This window comes from Panthera pardus, unplaced genomic scaffold, assembly GCF_024362965.1.
Source record: "Panthera pardus isolate Hobbes unplaced genomic scaffold, ASM2436296v1 HiC_scaffold_6, whole genome shotgun sequence".
Taxonomy (NCBI): Eukaryota; Metazoa; Chordata; class Mammalia; order Carnivora; family Felidae; genus Panthera; species Panthera pardus.
In genome coordinates this window covers 38,033,654-38,050,326 of record NW_026526991.1, presented here as the reverse complement: position 1 = coordinate 38,050,326, position 16,673 = coordinate 38,033,654, and the positions used below count along the sequence as shown (strand labels likewise).

Genomic DNA, 16,673 nt, shown 5'->3' with positions numbered 1-16,673 from the left:
AACTCACTGTTTCTCCAGGGACAACACTTGAATGAGGGAAAAATAAAAAGGAAAGTGCGCCCTTTCACATTCTTTGGTAGATTCATGATGTGCAGACTCCCCCACATCTATCTGATACCGATTAAAATCAATAGTGACTAATAGTGAATGGTACAACCTTAACGTCACTTCCGTTATCCAGGCAACAAAATTCCTTAAATTTGCTATTGTTCTTATCTCATTTTTTGCCTATATCTAATTCCATTAATGAAAGTACTTTTATAGAATATGTGACATTTTTAAGGGATTGCACAATTTTAAAAACTTCGTCACTACCTTTGAGAGTATGATGTCTTTTGTCACTCTATCAATTTTATGGATAAAAAAAAACTGAGAATTTGAGCTGTAGGAGTTGACTAAGAATTCCCAAGCTAAAATGACTATAACATAAGGCTTGTGCACCCCAATTTGAGGGCTATTTCTCACATTTTTTATCTTGGTCAATTTCACTCACCCTTCTAGATTCAAACTCCATGAGAAAAGGGATCATTTTTTACTGTTTTATGCTTACCCCAGGACACTATCTGGCAGTTAGTAGGTACCCCAAAAATGTTGAATAAATGAATTTTAGTTATTGTTATCTTAATAATCTTAGCAATAATGTTAAATATTTTACTGGTTAAATATGACTTTTCAAATTGTCTTCACATTATTAGATGCATCATACAGTGTGGTTAAAAGTAGAGGATAATTTTCCATAATGGATGTTAGACTATACCCTGACCTGTTAGAGCCTCCAATCTGCTATCTTAACTGCTGATGTTAGCAACCAGCCCTGCTAGAAATAGGAGCAAATGTCACACACAAAAATAATGGCTTCTTATTATTCTTCCCTGGGTTTCTTACCTTTCCAAAATCCTAAAAAATGGTTCTAAAACTTGATAGGAAATTACTCAGCTGCATAATAACAAAACATAAAAACAGTCAAAAGTGTCGGAACAGAACACCCCAAGCCTATTACTCAACAGGAAGAGACTATGAAGAATTATCTTCTGGAATAAGCGACTTGACTAAAAATGTAGCTTGTTCCTACATTGTCTGACCATTGATCCCTTGTACTGTCTTCACTCTTTTCATTTACAGAATGAAGTCATAGTGAACATAGCCTATAATTATCCCTGCTTGGGGGTAAAATAAGAAGACCTTATGTTTCCATCTACTTTTTCAGGCACTGACTAGAAAGGCCAAAACCAAGGTTGACTGTCATCCCAAAGGCCATTTATAGGTGACGGGTGTCCTACCAGAGCTCTGGGAGGGAAAAAGGAAAGGAAAGAGAAAGAAAAAGAAAAGAATGCAATAATAACAGAGGGGGAAAAAAACCCTTCTGCAATAGCTCTGCTTTATTTCCTTCATAAAAAATGGTCTTAGCCCTGTACATAGCCTTATGCTTTAAATGCTAACTAAGGCTCATCAAGCAACTAATAGAAGGCTATGTGCTTCACATGCATGATATCATTTGAGTCAGTCCTCAACAAAAATCTGTAAGACAACCACTGCTATCTTGAGGAAACCAAGAGCTAGTACTTGTCTATGTACACATAAACAGAAATTAACTTAGCTAGGACTTGAAGGGCTTTCTTTCCAATCTAGAACCCATATATCATCCTTATATTGTACTGCTTTCTCAACCACCATACTTGTGTGCATTGGACCATGGCAAGCTGCAATTAAAATGTTTTACTTCCTTGCTTGTGCCTTGGTCACCACCTTTCTCATCTGAATCCTGACGCTCCCTCGTGGTCTAGTGGTTAGGATTCGGTGCTCTCTCATCCCAATCCTATTTGGAGTCAATGTATATCAAGAATGTAAACTAACAAGCTATGAGCACAGTGTGCAGAACAGGAGCCATAAGGAGGCACCTTGGAGTGGAGGGGGCCACATAGAATTCTGAAATACAAAGTAGCTATAGTGTGAGTCTCGTTTCCACTAAAACTGTTTTCAAAGAGAAGTGATTATATGTATTGCAACCCCACCCCTATGCCCCACCCCTTACCTCATGGGTACCGCTACTCCACCATGGAGGGGTACAGAATTCAGAATTCCCCCAAAAAAGATAGCCAAGGAAGGAATCTGAGCACCCTCCAGCCACCCCTCCAGCTCCCAAATCATTTTACAGCCTTAGTAAAAGAGAGGAAAGAGATTTACCTGCTGCTATTGAGGCTGAAGCCTGAAAGTCATGTATAACCTTTGAAGGACTGTAATAGTTTTAATCACAGGAATGGCATCTTTTTGACAGGCAGGACAGAGAAAAGAGCTGAACCACTCTGCAAATACTAACCAGGCTATTTTGGAGCAATGGCTATTGCCTTTGAAATCTTTCATCATGGGTCTATACTTAGAATTCAGATGAGCCTGGGGGAGGGGAATGGAGCAGTGTTAATCCCCAGTTGTTTTGAAGTTGTCCTGTAAACAGGTTAGCATCTAAACTATCTTAAATGGAACCATTCAATGCTTTATTTAAATTGTAGGATTCTCTCCTAGTATTTTGTTTTAACCTGTTCTGCATACAGATTGTCACATCTTCCTGGAGGTGACACTTCTCAGTTTTCTTTCAAACTAGATATTCTAGAGAGCGCTGGCTGGAATCACATTGGTAGACTGATGCTCCCTGACAGCTAAAAGTTGGATTGAGTTTCAGGAGCTACTATATATAAAGCTGGGGCGACTTATGTCACCGCACTAATTAAATGCCATCTGGGTGGTTCCTCTGGGTTTTTGAGCCCATCACCCAGTTCAGACCGAGTCAGAGGCCAAGGAGGAGAACATGATGATGGACCTTTTTGAAACTGGCTCCTATTTCTTCTACTTGGACGGGGAAAATGTTACCTTGCAGCCATTAGAAGTGGCAGAGGGCTCTCCTTTGTACCCAGGGAGTGATGGTACTTTGTCCCCCTGCCAGGACCAAATGCCCCCGGAAGCTGGGAGCGACAGCAGCGGAGAGGAACATGTCCTGGCGCCCCCAGGCCTGCAGCCTCCCCACTGCCCCGGCCAATGTCTGATCTGGGCTTGCAAGACGTGCAAAAGAAAATCTGCCCCCACTGACCGGCGGAAAGCTGCCACCCTGCGCGAGAGGAGGCGGCTAAAGAAAATCAACGAGGCCTTCGAGGCACTGAAGCGGCGGACTGTGGCCAACCCCAACCAGAGGCTGCCCAAGGTGGAGATTCTTCGGAGCGCCATCAGCTACATAGAGCGGCTGCAGGATCTGCTCCATCAGCTGGATCAGCAGGAGAAAATGCAGGAGCTAGGGGTGGACCCCTTCAGCTACAGACCCAAGCAAGAGAATGTAAGCCCAGCTGCTGCCGGGGCAGGGGAACGCAAAGGCTGATTAGACGCTTTCCTTGGGGCCTTAACCTCCAGCTGCTGGGTCTCCGTTCCAGTTCCCGTTCCTCGCCCGCCCCTCCCGCTCCCTCTCGAATGAACCCCCAGTGACCCGTCCACTCGGGGTGCCTGCCACAGGCAGGAAATTCGTACCCGGCCCGAGGAAGCAGGGGAGACACCCCCACCACGCTCCCCCACTCCCTCCCCGGAACCGACGTTTCTTTCCTAATCTTCTGCGGCCTTGGTTTTTCTCCAGCTGGAGGGTGCGGATTTCCTGCGCACCTGCAGCTCCCAGTGGCCAAGTGTTTCGGATCATTCCAGGGGGCTCGTGATAACTGCCAAGGAAGGTAAAGTAAAAGAAGGGCGCTGGGCTGTGCCGGAGAACGCGCCGGGAGGGGGGCTGGGGTGAAAGGGTAGAAAGGGCTCGGAGCCTCGGCGGGGCGGGGACGCACCCTGCAAGGGGCGAGCTCCTCGCGCGCGGCCACCGGGTCCTCCCGCACTGCCTGCGCGGCCTCGCGCCGCGCCCGGGGCTGCCTCGTCTTTCACTCCTTGGGTGCTATGCTTGTGTTTCTCTTTTTCTGCGCTCAGGAGGGGCAAGCATGGACTCGTCAGCCTCGAGTAGCCTTCGATGCCTTTCTTCCATCGTGGACAGCATTTCCTCAGAGGAACGCAAACTCCCCTGCGTGGAAGAGGTGGTGGAGAAGTAAATGGGAGCCGGAGTTTGGGATGCTCTCCACGCAGCGGCAAGATCCCACCCTCCCTCCTTCGCCTGATCCTTTAGACGGGGTCACGTTACATTAATATTTAGGAACTCAGACCCACGAGTTTATGAAAGGGAAGGAGACATGTTCACAGAGAAACTTCTCAGAAACTGTCGTGCACGCTCACATGAAAAAGCCTCCGGCTTTGGGCTTTTACTTTTGGAACCGCGAGTGGCTTAGGTCTAGCAGCCTTACTTTGCTTTTGTTTGGTTAGTTGTGCAACATATTACTTTTATTACGGCGATCCTTTTGTGCCATGTTCAAAAGAAGTTCATTCCTGTCCGAAGCAAAGTGGGAACGTTGCATCTAAATGTTAGTGGTACTGAATGTATTTTTGTAAATAATCTTAGTACTTTCATTTTTTATGTAAACCCAAGAAGTAATATTTTAAATGTGGAGTGACGGATTGCATATAAAAATGTGCGAGGATCCTGATATCGTAATATTAAAAACTGAGTTTCTTTCTGAACAAAGTTGGTCCTAATTTGATTGAACTGAACATAGTTTGGGACTATGTGCACATAAATAAAGAGAAGCCCTATTTTAATTTAGACGCCACACCACCCCATTTATTTGGATGTTTTCTTAAAAGCCGATTTAAAGGGAGGAAAATAGATTGTTTTCCTATGTCTGAATTAAACTGTTCACCTTTCTATCTCATATAGACCAACACTTGTGGTTAAAAGTGAAGAATATCCAGAAGGAATCGGCCCTTTTTCCTTTTATCAGCATTTTACCCCCATGTTTTAACTGTCCTATATGTGGAGATCTGGGGGAGATTAACTTACCCAAAGTTACCTGCTGAATTTTCAATCCAGTAAAATCTCACTGTTGTAAGAAATAGCCACACAAAAACTGATTTGCCTCAAAAGATGGTTAGCTAATTTAGTCCAAATTACTGTCCCTCCTTGACTTTCCAGGCCCCGCCCTTCATGGAGAAAAGTGCATCCGGGGTACCCACGCCTGGCACGGGCCTCCCAGCCTCCCTAGTTTTCTTCAACCAGACTGGTGGTTAGAAGACTGGAGTATATCCTCGAGGCCCCGTGTGGCTCGAGTTTGTTTTGCAAATAGGAAGATAAAAGAAGGGAACAATCTGTCTCTTGAGGTGGGGGAGGCCTCTTTGAAGGACAGGTTGCTCCAAGAGAGGGAAGGGTTAAATAGTTGAGGGCAAAAGACAACAACAACACACATGAAACCTCTTAGCTGGACCAAATAGCAAAGCCCCAGAGAGTCTTGAAGCCCCAGGAGCTCCTCACTGCCGGGATTTTACAACGTGTGCCAGGTTTGTTTATCCTGTAACTTCAGGAAGAAACGACCACCAAGAATCACAGTGGGAAGTGAAGCCGAGGAGAGGGCCACGCCGTTTCTCTGGAATTGCTACTTCTTGCATTCTGTAAATGCCACCATCCTTCAACACCCATCTCCACCCTTAACTTCTTCCCTCTTTTTCCCTACAGCTAGGCTAAATTTACAAATGCGAAAATCAAATCCTATTCAATATTACCCAACCCAACCTTGCTTCCTAACTACAGTCTGGACATTCCTGTTGTACACCACAGAAGTTCCAGACACCGCCACAGACAGCGCCCCCTGCAGGCATGGAGCGGTATCTTGCCCCTTTTCTGGCTCCAAGGGCCTCTCCAAGTCATGGTTACTCTGTCTTCCGAGCACCTGGATAATTTTAGTTTCTCCTAGAATACGTGTAAAGTGCAGGAAGGTTCATAGAGGAAACTGACACTGATATATAATCTCTCCCAGAGGTTCGGGAAAAGCAGGTGGGAGTGTTCCTGGATGCAAACGGCTGAGTCTCTGTGGGCACTGACTACCTAGATTCAATCCAGGCTGCTACCGTGTAGCCTTGAGCTATCCCAGCCCCTCTCTTCTCGTTTTCTCATTTATAAAATAATCGTGACGACAATAATAGTGCCTAACTGCGGGTGTGAAGATTTCACTGAGGTGACACACAATCAAGGGCTTGCTTAGCCAAAGCAGAGCACCAAATAAATACTATTTATTTGGCCCTCTTTATTTTTCATTAGTAAATTTAAATTGACCATCAGGAGGCTTCTCTTCCACCGAAAGCCACAATTCCTTCAGTTACTGTTTCCTGCCTTGCAGGCGCTATTTGGGGAAAGTATTAATAACACTGAAATCAGCAATATGAATGACTCATTCTTAGTATTTTGCATATTGACTCATAATCCTACAACTACTTGTGGGAGACAAACTGTTATTTCTTTTGAGAAAAGGATTCTTTGGAACAGAGATGTTCTTGTATTTTAAGTGTAGAGCCAGGGCTTGGAGACAGAACCTATCAGTGGCTTCCAGCCTGATCTCTCAATCCCCCTTCACCCTGAAAGAAAAGCCTTGGAAAATAAGAAAGAACATTTATGGTCTAGAATAATTGGTTCTCTTTAACAATTGTTTTCCAAACATTCTTTCTCAAGAGTGATTAGCTAGTGAACCCCAAATTAGGGCAGTAATTGAATGACAGATAAGCGGTAAAGTATTTCAAATTATCCAATCAGAACATGTATGAATATGAATATATCTTGGTGGTTAGTATATCCATTAGCCATGCTTATTATGTATCTATGATTTTTTTCTTCCTGGGAATCGATATAGATTTTTCCTTCAAGTGTGTGTCTATATGTGTATGTATACATATATACATACATATATAGACACATACATATATACATATATATATAGACACATACTATGTATATACACATCACATGTTATATATAAAATATAATAAAGATGTGTCTAAAATATAGGTATGTATATGTGCTACAGAGTCATGCCACAACTGAAAGCAAATATCATAAATGACCAGGTGCACTAATTTACTTTATGACTGCACATGTAGTTATAATAAGATCTGTGTTATAAACTGTGTAGCAGCAGAATGCTTTTTATCAATTCATGGACTTTATTTGCTGATGGATTTTATTTAGTCTTTGCAAACCCAATCTTCTCTATCTCTCCTAGCTAGGTAACTTGAGAAATTGTTTGGAATAAGTTTTGCCTATAGAGGTCTTTTCGTTAAATAGAGCAAATATTTCCCAAAGACTTCATGTGACCTCTACTGCTATAGCTGACATATTAGGCTTTCCAATGAAATCCTTGGTGTGTTTGCAATTAAAGTGTTTTCATTTGATATTAATGATGATAATCTTTACTAAGGCCAAAGCCAAAACAAACAGGGCCATGGAAGCAGAAAATCAAGATATAATAACTTGGTAAAGATAAGCAATTGGGGATTTAAACACAGCCTCTTTCCAGAGGTAGGCATAAAGTTATCAAATATTTTTAAAATGAGTGATTTTCTTTTTTATATTACCCAAGAAATAATTTACAAAAGGCCAAATGTCAGCTTTTTCAAACTAACTTTAATCGTCACACCTGGATCATTGAATTCCAGCCCTGAACATAGTTGAAATTCATTTATGTCTAATGGACTCATTTGCATATATATTTTTTTCAGAGCCCTTCAGACGTATGGGGGATGGGAGCATGGTGCTGAAAGTCAGTGTCCTCAACTACCATTGAGGCTGCAGAAAAGTCTTGGGTTACTCAAGTGAACTCTCTCCTTACTGAGACATTTTTGACTCAAAGTTACAATTTCTCCATTGGTGCTTTTCTCTTAGCACTATATATATATATATATATATATATATATATATATATACACATATGTACACCATATATATATGTACACCATATATATATATGTACACCATATATATATAATCATATATATAAAATATATATATATACATATATATATAAATATATATATAAATAATATATATATATTATTTTATATATATATATAAATTTATATATATATATATAAAATACATATATATATAAATCATATATATAAAATCATTTATCTCAAAATTCTCCTCCCAGAACACCCTGTCTGGGAAAAAAATATTTTTAAAATATTCATCTTTAAACTTTGAAATATCTCATTTCCTAATCTAATGCATTAGTAAATTAGGAATAACATGATGCTTCCTCAAAGAGCCAAGCCATCGAGACATTTCTCCAACAAAAGGTGACCCTTAGTCCTAGAGGTTTTGTTCTGAAAAAGAGATTTTTTGGCAAGCCTAGTTCAGAGTCGGCCTGTGAGATAGAATGGCTATGCCATGTGCTGCTGAAACAGAGATAATGCTGCAGGAACTGGCTCCTTTCTCTACTCTCAAGACTGCTCAAAGTCCCTCCGGTGGGCCTTTGATCTCTCCTGGGAGTCTTCGAATTCAAGCAGAGGCCAATGTCTTCCTCAGCTGTCTTCTCCACAAATTCTTCCAGCAGCTTTGGCAGGTACTAATGTGTTTACTTAGGTGTGCCTGGTTCCCAGAGCTAATAGCAGTTTGAAATTGTTTAGCACATTGTGAAGTCATATATGATAAGCACAAATCTCTAGAACAACTAGAGGTGTCCAGGAGCTGTTAAGGGTCTCAGAGGCAGAAGTGAATTGAAATGGACTTATCTTTTGATGTATACTTGGTTTCTCCCAGTGAGAGAAGCATGGAGAATTTTCAATAATGCAGAATTCCTAGGGCAGGCAAAATTTACTAGGAAAGGAAGCTCTGAGCATTGTTTCGCTGGTGGGGTCTGTCCATCAACACTAGGATTGTTGCCATAATACTTAAACTAAAATAAGTTCTTAAAAAAAAAGATTGGTGATTACTTAAAGGTCTATGCAATTAAAACCTACTAAATCTAAATTGTAAGAAAATCAAGCATGCATTTATTTTCCTGCAGAATGTCAAGTGGAAAAAAATTTAATAATCTATATACTTCACTAGAACCTTGGGTGGCATACATTTATAATACCATGCATGGCTTAATTTTCTTCCCTTCTGTAAGGTTTTTACCTTTCTGTAAAACTGTTAGGTTTTCCTAGTAGTTAGTGTCGAAATGTCATTTCTAACAACTTGGTTATGAAGTAAATTAATGGAATCTTCCTCTGCACCTAAAAAATCCACTTCACTGATGAGTGGAAAACAGATTGTGTTTTTACTCTTTTCTATGAGGAACAAAAGTCAGTCTAGTCTGATTTTGAGAAAGAGCACCCAATCTAGAAGATCTCTTTTTTAAGTGATTTTTTAAAATTTTTTTCATAGTTCTTTGTTCAGTTTCCCCACTCGAGAACTTGTTTTTCTCTGTGTGGCTCACCCAATTTCTCATTTTCTCTTATACGATGTCCCAGCAGAACCTCTCCTGAACTGGGGGACCCCAGCCGTCTATCTGTCAGGCCCTGGCTTCCTTCCCTCTTCGTATACTGTCCCCGGTTTGGGGGGTTTAGTTTTTGGTTTGGTTCCTCTCTCTTTCGCCTCTCACCATTGACAGCGGCTTAAAAGTTTTGTGTCATTTTTTACTTTGGTTTTTGAGATCCTATTTTCAGCGCTTGAGTCCCAAGGGTCCTCAACCCCGGACCCCGTTCTCCCCCCGCAGCCCCCCCCCCCCCCCCCCCCCAGCAAGTCCCATTAAGCCGCCGGGCGCTAGTGTTTTCGCGGCTTCTTTAGTTCCACTCGCCCGCGGCACTCTGGTAAATTTGTTTTGAGATCACCTTACCAAAGACAGCCCTAACCTCTGAAACTACCGTTACTGACAGAGCCTCCTGAGTGACAGCATCTTCCCAGGCCCCGAGCTGAGGGAGAGACGTCAGGGACCCAGCCTTTGCGAGTTTCTGCTCTGGAGCTCCAAGCGCACTCACTGAGCTGGCATTGACCTAAGAAAACCAACAAAATTCACCTCTAGGAGCGCAAGGTCTAGAGAACTGGATGTTCGGTTCCAATCCTGTGTGCCCTGGGGCAAACTACCGACCCCCCTGAGCTTCCGTTAGCGTCTTTTAAAAATGGATCTAACAAATAATTCCCACAGAGTCGTCGAAAGTAGCCAATGAATGAACGCAAGGAAAGGGTTGAGAACAGTGCTTGGCAAAGACAAAAGTCTTGATAAAGTGTTTGCTACAAACATCCCACGCGGAGGGATTAGGGACAAAGCACATGCGTGGTGTGAAGAAATCACCTGACAGGTGGGAGATCTTCCACTTAAACCCTGAGGTGCAAGTTGATTTGTGCCCAAATCTGCACATAACGTGGGTACCACATAGCCAAAGAAAGTGCCAGTATTGCTGCTGGCCAGAACCTCTGTGACTTGGCAGAGAATTCCTGGGTGAGGTTATCTCCCCACTACTGTATTTCAGAGGTAGCAATGTGTATGCATTCCAATGTTTCCACCGGTGTGGATGGTCTTCAGTCCTTTAGGAACTTGACTCTTTCATCTAGTACAGCCCTTGGTACCCAGACTCATTTCAAAGGCATACACTTGTTGATAGTGCTAAATAAGTTGCAGATGGATTTTCCACTGGCCAGACAATTAAGCAGCCCATTGGTGTGAAAGGGACCTTGATTTTCAGGGGGGAGTGGGGGGAGGGTGGTGTCTCTGTCTTATGGTTGAATGAACGTGGGAAAGGGGGCAGAGCCCTGCACCATGAAGCTAACCTTAGTGACTGTCACTCTACTGCCCGTATTTTTCAGAGACTTCACTTTGGAGAGCAGATCTCACCCAGAAAAAGCACTTCTCTGATCCCTGAAGATATGGGATTAGCCAGCCAGGGTTGCTTGAGGAAAATAATGTTATTTAAAAGTAACAGAAGAAAGCACCCCTCCCCATCACTTTGGTGCCATGACACTTACTGGACTGGATGGCTGAACATGGAGATGAGAACAGTCCCTCCTATTTCAATGGGGCTGCAAGCCTTGCTCCAAAACTCCAGACTACTTAAGACCACTAAGACCTTAAGTGATGGTTTTTCTTGTACATAAACAGCACCGTCCCCTTCTGCCCCTACTCCAAGGCATCTGGAAGTTGGTTAAGGGTGGAGGGGCAATGGGAACAGCCGATTAATAAATAGATTCATTCTCACCTAAATGGCAGCCCTCCCCTCTCTTCTTCTACCCACCAAAGTTCCAAACCCCCCGCTGTGATTGCTTTTTTGGAAGGCTTTTGTCGCCCAAGTGTATGAAGTTGCTCAAGGTCTGAACTGGAAATTTTACACGGGCGGAGAAGGATTGCTGTGCCGGCAGCTGGGATGCATCTGTAACGGTGTTAGTTCGCCTGAAAGCAGAAAATTAGCGACCCCAAAGCCCAGCTTGGCTGTTTAGTCTGTCGAAATGGCAGGGCGGAGCAGAAAGAGGAGGAAGGAAACGCGCGCCCCTGGAAAGAGAGGTCGCCGTCCAAAACGCACTTTCTTCGAATACAAATCACAGAAGTATAGTCAATGTGGATCTTTGGCTGGCTCAGGGTCTAGCAAAGGCCTGGTAGGAAGGATGAGGCGCTCAGTAAACACGTGCAGAAGGGGGAAGGAAGGGAAGACTGTTCCTGGGCACCTGGCCCTTGAGCCCACCTCCTTTCAGATGAACAGACATGTAGAGCCCTGTCTTGGAAAAAAGGAACCTCCCTGCCCACCCTTCAAACACATAGAGCCTATAAAGTGACCATCTGATCAGAGAAGATTTTTAAAAATCTAGACTCACTCCATGATTGAAAGTGTCGCTTCAAGTTTTTAGCACCCGTTATTCAGTCCACACAACTGAAAAAATTCCCGAGATAATGAAAGTTCATGTAGAAACAAACACCTAAAAATAAGGTAATTCCTCACGTCCAAGTTTGGGAAGGCAGCTTGGCTTTTGGTGTCAGCTGACAGTGGGGAGTTTTATTTATTGATTTTTTTTTTTTTTTAAGTGGGAGCAATTCAGTGTCACTCTTTAAGTGATCCCTTGGTTTCGGTAGAGAGTGCGAGTGAGCCGGTTGGGGAGCGATCCCCCTCACCCCCTCCCCGGCAGAAATGCAGTAAAACCATTAGCGTCAAAAGGGGCTGTAAACAGCAAATTGTCTCTAGAGAAAAGGCGGAGGTTTGCCCAGACAGCCCCTGCGGGGGTTGTGGTGGGATATGCTAATACTGCCTGGCCACTGGGGCCGGCCTCCCTCCCCCAAGAATATATAAAGAGCCCCAACCCCAGCACATCCGACCCAGGCCGCCAGGCGTTTGCCCTTGTTAATTACCAGAGAAACCGACCAGGGAGCTCCGCCGCGGATTTGCAGGCCCGCCTCGGCGCCAGGCTCTCGGTTCTCCCCGGTCTCTCTCGCTGCTGTCCAGGTGCACCACTTGCTTCACCGCGGAGGATGGAGGTGATGGATGGCTGCCAGTTCTCACCTTCCGAGTACTTCTATGATGGCTCCTGCATCCCGTCCCCCGAGGGCGAGTTCGGGGAAGAGTTTGAGCCCCGAGGGGCTGCCTTCGGGGCGCATAAACCAGAGCTGCAAGGCTCAGACGAGGACGAGCACGTGCGAGCACCTACAGGCCACCACCAGGCCGGCCACTGCCTCATGTGGGCTTGCAAAGCATGCAAGAGGAAGTCTACCACCATGGATCGGCGGAAGGCTGCCACCATGCGCGAGAGGAGACGCCTGAAGAAGGTCAACCAGGCTTTCGAGACGCTTAAGAGGTGCACCACGACCAACCCCAACCAGAGGCTGCCCAAGGTGGAGATCCTCAGGAATGCCATCCGCTACATCGAGAGCCTGCAGGAGCTGCTGAGGGAGCAGGTGGAGAACTACTACAGCCTGCCGGGTCAGAGTTGCTCTGAGCCCACCAGCCCCACCTCCAATTGCTCTGACGGCATGGTAAGAGATAGCACTGGTCAGCCCAGTCTTTTCCAAAAATTCTTACGTCTCCTTTAAACCAGGTGAGGCAACCAAATATTCAGTGGTTATTGGTGGATAGGGGTGGGGAAGCCAGAAGAGAGGTGCCACATTTAGAAAGATGCTGGAAACAGCTGTTGAACAGGATTTTAGTTGGACTTCCTCCCAGGTTCTAGGTGAACATTGTAGGGAAGGGTTGTCATATGAGATAGGTGGTTGCAAATGATCAATAACCTGTCTTCCCCATTGCTCAGTTTCTTTTTTATAAACTATGCCACATGTAGAACCCACCACACACAAATATCTAAAGGCAATTGTCTGAAGTTCCCACTGTCCCAGAGGTTGTAACTAAATGACGAAATGGAGAGAAATGCCCACATGGCCCCAGCCCCTGCTCCGCTGAGGCCTGGCTGGAAAGGGATGTTGATGCATTCTTTTCAGAGGGCGTTTGTGCCATTGCTGCCAGGTTTTAATGTGTTTTTGCCCTGGGAAAGTGTTCTCTCCCTGAATTAGTGTGGCTTCCTTCTACTCCAATCCATTTTGCATGGTTAACCCAATGCACATTGCTGCTGAATTCCACCCCCTCCCTCTTCCCTTTGCTGCTGCTCTCCTCTTCTTCAAGCACAGAGATTGACCTCAGCGCCCTTACAATTTGGCTCCTGAATCCAGGCAATGAAGGTGGTTGAGAGTGGTCAGTTTGCAGAGCTGGTGGTCAAGAACAACCTCACTCTAGCTCAGAGCATCTTTTGCCAAGACCTCAAAACAAACTTCCTTTGTGTTTTGCATTATAGCCCGAGTGTAACAGCCCTGTCTGGTCCAGAAAGAGCAGCAGTTTTGACAACATCTATTGTCCTGATGTACCAAATGGTAAGGAGTGGGACTTAAGATGAGTTAAAAAAAAACAAACAAAAAAACAGTTCAATGTCACAATTCAGCCTGTCAAAGCAGAGTCTGGTCTTCCAGGCTGTGCTGGGGAAGGAATAGAAGGGATTGTTCTCATGGGGAGGTTTTGGTGCAGCAAATTAGATACTTATCTTTTGTCCAAAATCCCTCTAACAGATTCACACACATGTGCACTTTTGCTTGAAATTTAACTGGGAGGCTTCTCCACTCCCTATGTTCATCTCCATGAATTGTTAGATATTTATTGCAAATTTCTCCATCAGGCTTTCTATGACCACCTGACCTCTGGGTGTCAAAGTTGCTGACCTATAGTTTAAGGGGCTATGTAAGCAAGTGTCTCTATTTGGGATTTTTTTTAATGGTTTTCTCCTTGTATCCTTAGTATACGCCACAGATAAAAGCACCTTATCCAGCTTGGATTGTTTATCCAGCATAGTGGATCGAATCGCCAACTCAGAGCAACCTGGAGTGCTTCTCCAGGACCCAGCCTCTCCCTCCCTAGTTGCCAGCACGGATTCACAGCCTGCAACTCCGGGAGCCTCTAGTTCCAGGCTCATTTATCATGTGCTATGAACTGAAAATGTAGTCTAGATCAGTTCTATGAGGAGGGCCTACTATACAGGAGGCAGGAAGCCCAAAAAGGTCAAAAGCAAGACAACTTGTATATAAAGATTTCCTCACAGTTGTAAATTTGTAAATATTATTTTGCCACTTTATAAGAAAGTGTATTTAACTAAAAAAAAAATCACCATTGCAATTAATACTTTATTTCCTTTATCCTTCTCCTCCTCCTTTCCTCCTCCTTCTACTTTACCACCTTCTTTGCTTTAGAGATATAGTTCCAATAATATTTTTTCTGATAGGGGGCAATTCATTGAAGGTAGCTTGTTGCAATGCTTAACTTATATTTTTTATAAATATTGCTTATCAAAATATTATGTCTGCTGTTAGATCTTTATTTTTTTTCTTTAAAACATTAGAACATCTGGAAATCAGTTACAGGAAACTTTAAATATATTTAACTTTTGTTTTTCTTATTAACCCTTTGGTGATATTGTATTAAATAAAAACATAATGATACTGCCTAATGGTATATATTTTGATCTTTTCTTATAAGGAATGCTTCTTTCTAATGTAAGCACAAAATAGTACTTTGTGGATAGTTTCAAGATATATGAAATTTTGGAAATTCCACCATAAATAAAATGGTTTAAATGAAATATTTTTGTTCATGTGTAAAACAACAACAACACAAAACACCCCTAATGGAATTAGCAGTCACTGACATGAGATCTTTTAATGGGTGCGGGGTGTGAAAATACCAAAATAGTTGGCTTTGTGGATACATTTGAATGTTTACCATCTCATAGACACAATTTAGGGCCTGTTGATGTCACAAGTGAAGAGAACATTTCTATTTTAATTAGATTTTAAGGGAGGCCACTAAATACAATGTTTCCTTTATATTAAGACTGTGCCACATAATGTCAAATTGTGTGTGTATGGAGGGAAAGTTGCTGTTCAGGACAAGACTACTTGTTTAAGTGACAAGAGTGAACAACATTACATCATTTTAACACCTAGAAAACCTTAGAAATCATGAATCAGATCATAGTTACTTTATCTACTTGCCTGAAAATATCTTGATACATTAATATGTTAATATTGTCAATAGAATATTTAAAAGTATTGATCTGATCTTTTTTCTATTGTTAAGTTCTGGAATAAGAAAACTTATGGGACACCTGGGTGGCTCAGACCGTTAAGCAGCCGACTTTGGCTCAGGCCATGATTTCACAGTTCGTCAGTTCGAGCCCCACGTCAGGCTCTGCTTTGACAGCTCTGAGCCTTTGCTCCTTTGCTTCAGATTTTGTGTCCCCCCTCCCGCTGCCCCTCTCCTGCTTGAGCTCCCTCTCCCTCTCTCAAATATAAGTAAATAAACATTTAAAGAAGAAAAAAAAAAGAAAACTGACACAAACTACAGTAAAGTGAAGCAGACTGCAATTGGCTTCTTTCCCAGCCTTTTTGATTTTATTCATCATCGTGTGTGTGTGTGTGTGTGTGTATGGTGCACATGCATTTTTAGTGTTCATCACTTTAAATATCCTTTAGCAAGAATTGAGACAAAAAAAAAAAAAAAACAGAACAACTAAGTGGAAAATGAGGTTGAGACAGTCATTGAGATTATTCTCACAAGTTTACCACTGAGAGAGATAAAAAAGAAATATCCTTAAAACCTCTCAAGTAACTGTTCACAGAGAAAAGAGATAATTGCTTCACCCTCTAATTTGTACTTTTGTTTAAAATTGCTAACGGTGTGGTGGCATATAGTGATCAACTGGACTCCTTGCTAGAGCCTGGCGATTATACTCTACTCAGAAAGGTTTTCCCTTGTTTCTGATATGATTTTTCTTGCACTTGTCCAGCATGAGGCTTAAAAGAATGGAAATAATTCCATAGAGGGAGAGGAGAAGGGCTGAGTTCAGAAAATAATGTAGCCACCTGTCACCATGAGCATCATGCCCTGATATGGATGCTGACTTTTAGCACACAGGTAACTCTTTCCTCACCCTTGGTTTCGGGGGTGTGGGGATTTAAGGTGAAGAGAATTCTAGAAGGTATGGTAGATACGTATGCATAGTTTCAGTATAAGTTTGAGTTACTCACGTCATTGGACACTGCAGTAGTTCCCTCTCTTTTTTATACTTCTGTGGAGAGGTTGGATATTTGTTGTTGTTTTCAGTAGAATGAGAATAAAAGGAACCATCCAAAGATTGATTTGGGTTTTTTTTTTTAAGTCCAATTTTAAGACACATTGCCATCCCCTGTTCCGTTTAGTGAAAGCAAGCAGAGAACATCATGGAATTTTAATTCAAGAGAATGAAAATGAACTTTCTTTCTCACCGAACTGTAATTACTTCTATA

General features: G+C 42.9%; 2 protein-coding genes and 1 long non-coding RNA gene across 3 annotated transcripts in view; 2 read left to right on the top strand and 1 right to left on the bottom strand.

The window, feature by feature from the left end:
* LOC109270557 (uncharacterized) overlaps positions 1-2,711 on the bottom strand; it is a 166,895-nt gene extending 164,184 nt beyond the window's left edge. The window contains exon 1 of the long non-coding RNA XR_002081588.2: positions 2,185-2,711. This is a non-coding gene — a long non-coding RNA (uncharacterized LOC109270557). The remainder of the gene's footprint in view (positions 1-2,184) is intronic.
* Positions 2,712-2,714: 3 nt separating this feature from the next.
* On the top strand, positions 2,715-4,676 carry MYF6 (myogenic factor 6). Its single transcript, XM_019455210.2, has 3 exons — positions 2,715-3,322; positions 3,614-3,704; positions 3,946-4,676. Exons 1-3 carry the CDS (start codon positions 2,804-2,806, stop codon positions 4,062-4,064), a joined length of 729 nt encoding a protein of 242 aa, XP_019310755.1. The 5' UTR covers positions 2,715-2,803; the 3' UTR covers positions 4,065-4,676.
* Positions 4,677-12,001: 7,325 nt separating this feature from the next.
* MYF5 (myogenic factor 5) lies at positions 12,002-14,962 on the top strand. Its single transcript, XM_019455211.2, has 3 exons — positions 12,002-12,827; positions 13,637-13,712; positions 14,131-14,962. Exons 1-3 carry the CDS (start codon positions 12,327-12,329, stop codon positions 14,319-14,321), a joined length of 768 nt encoding a protein of 255 aa, XP_019310756.1. The 5' UTR covers positions 12,002-12,326; the 3' UTR covers positions 14,322-14,962.
* Positions 14,963-16,673: the final 1,711 nt, after the last annotated feature.

Coding starts and splice junctions, on each gene's coding strand:
- MYF6 (XM_019455210.2), top strand. CDS start 2,804: ATGATGATGGACCTTTTTGAAACTGGCTCCTATTTCTTCTACTTGGAC. Junction 3,323..3,613: donor ACAGACCCAAGCAAGAGAAT/GTAAGCCCAGCT, acceptor GTTTTTCTCCAG/CTGGAGGGTGCGGATTTCCT. Junction 3,705..3,945: donor CGTGATAACTGCCAAGGAAG/GTAAAGTAAAAG, acceptor TTCTGCGCTCAG/GAGGGGCAAGCATGGACTCG.
- MYF5 (XM_019455211.2), top strand. CDS start 12,327: ATGGAGGTGATGGATGGCTGCCAGTTCTCACCTTCCGAGTACTTCTAT. Junction 12,828..13,636: donor CCAATTGCTCTGACGGCATG/GTAAGAGATAGC, acceptor TTTGCATTATAG/CCCGAGTGTAACAGCCCTGT. Junction 13,713..14,130: donor TTGTCCTGATGTACCAAATG/GTAAGGAGTGGG, acceptor TTGTATCCTTAG/TATACGCCACAGATAAAAGC.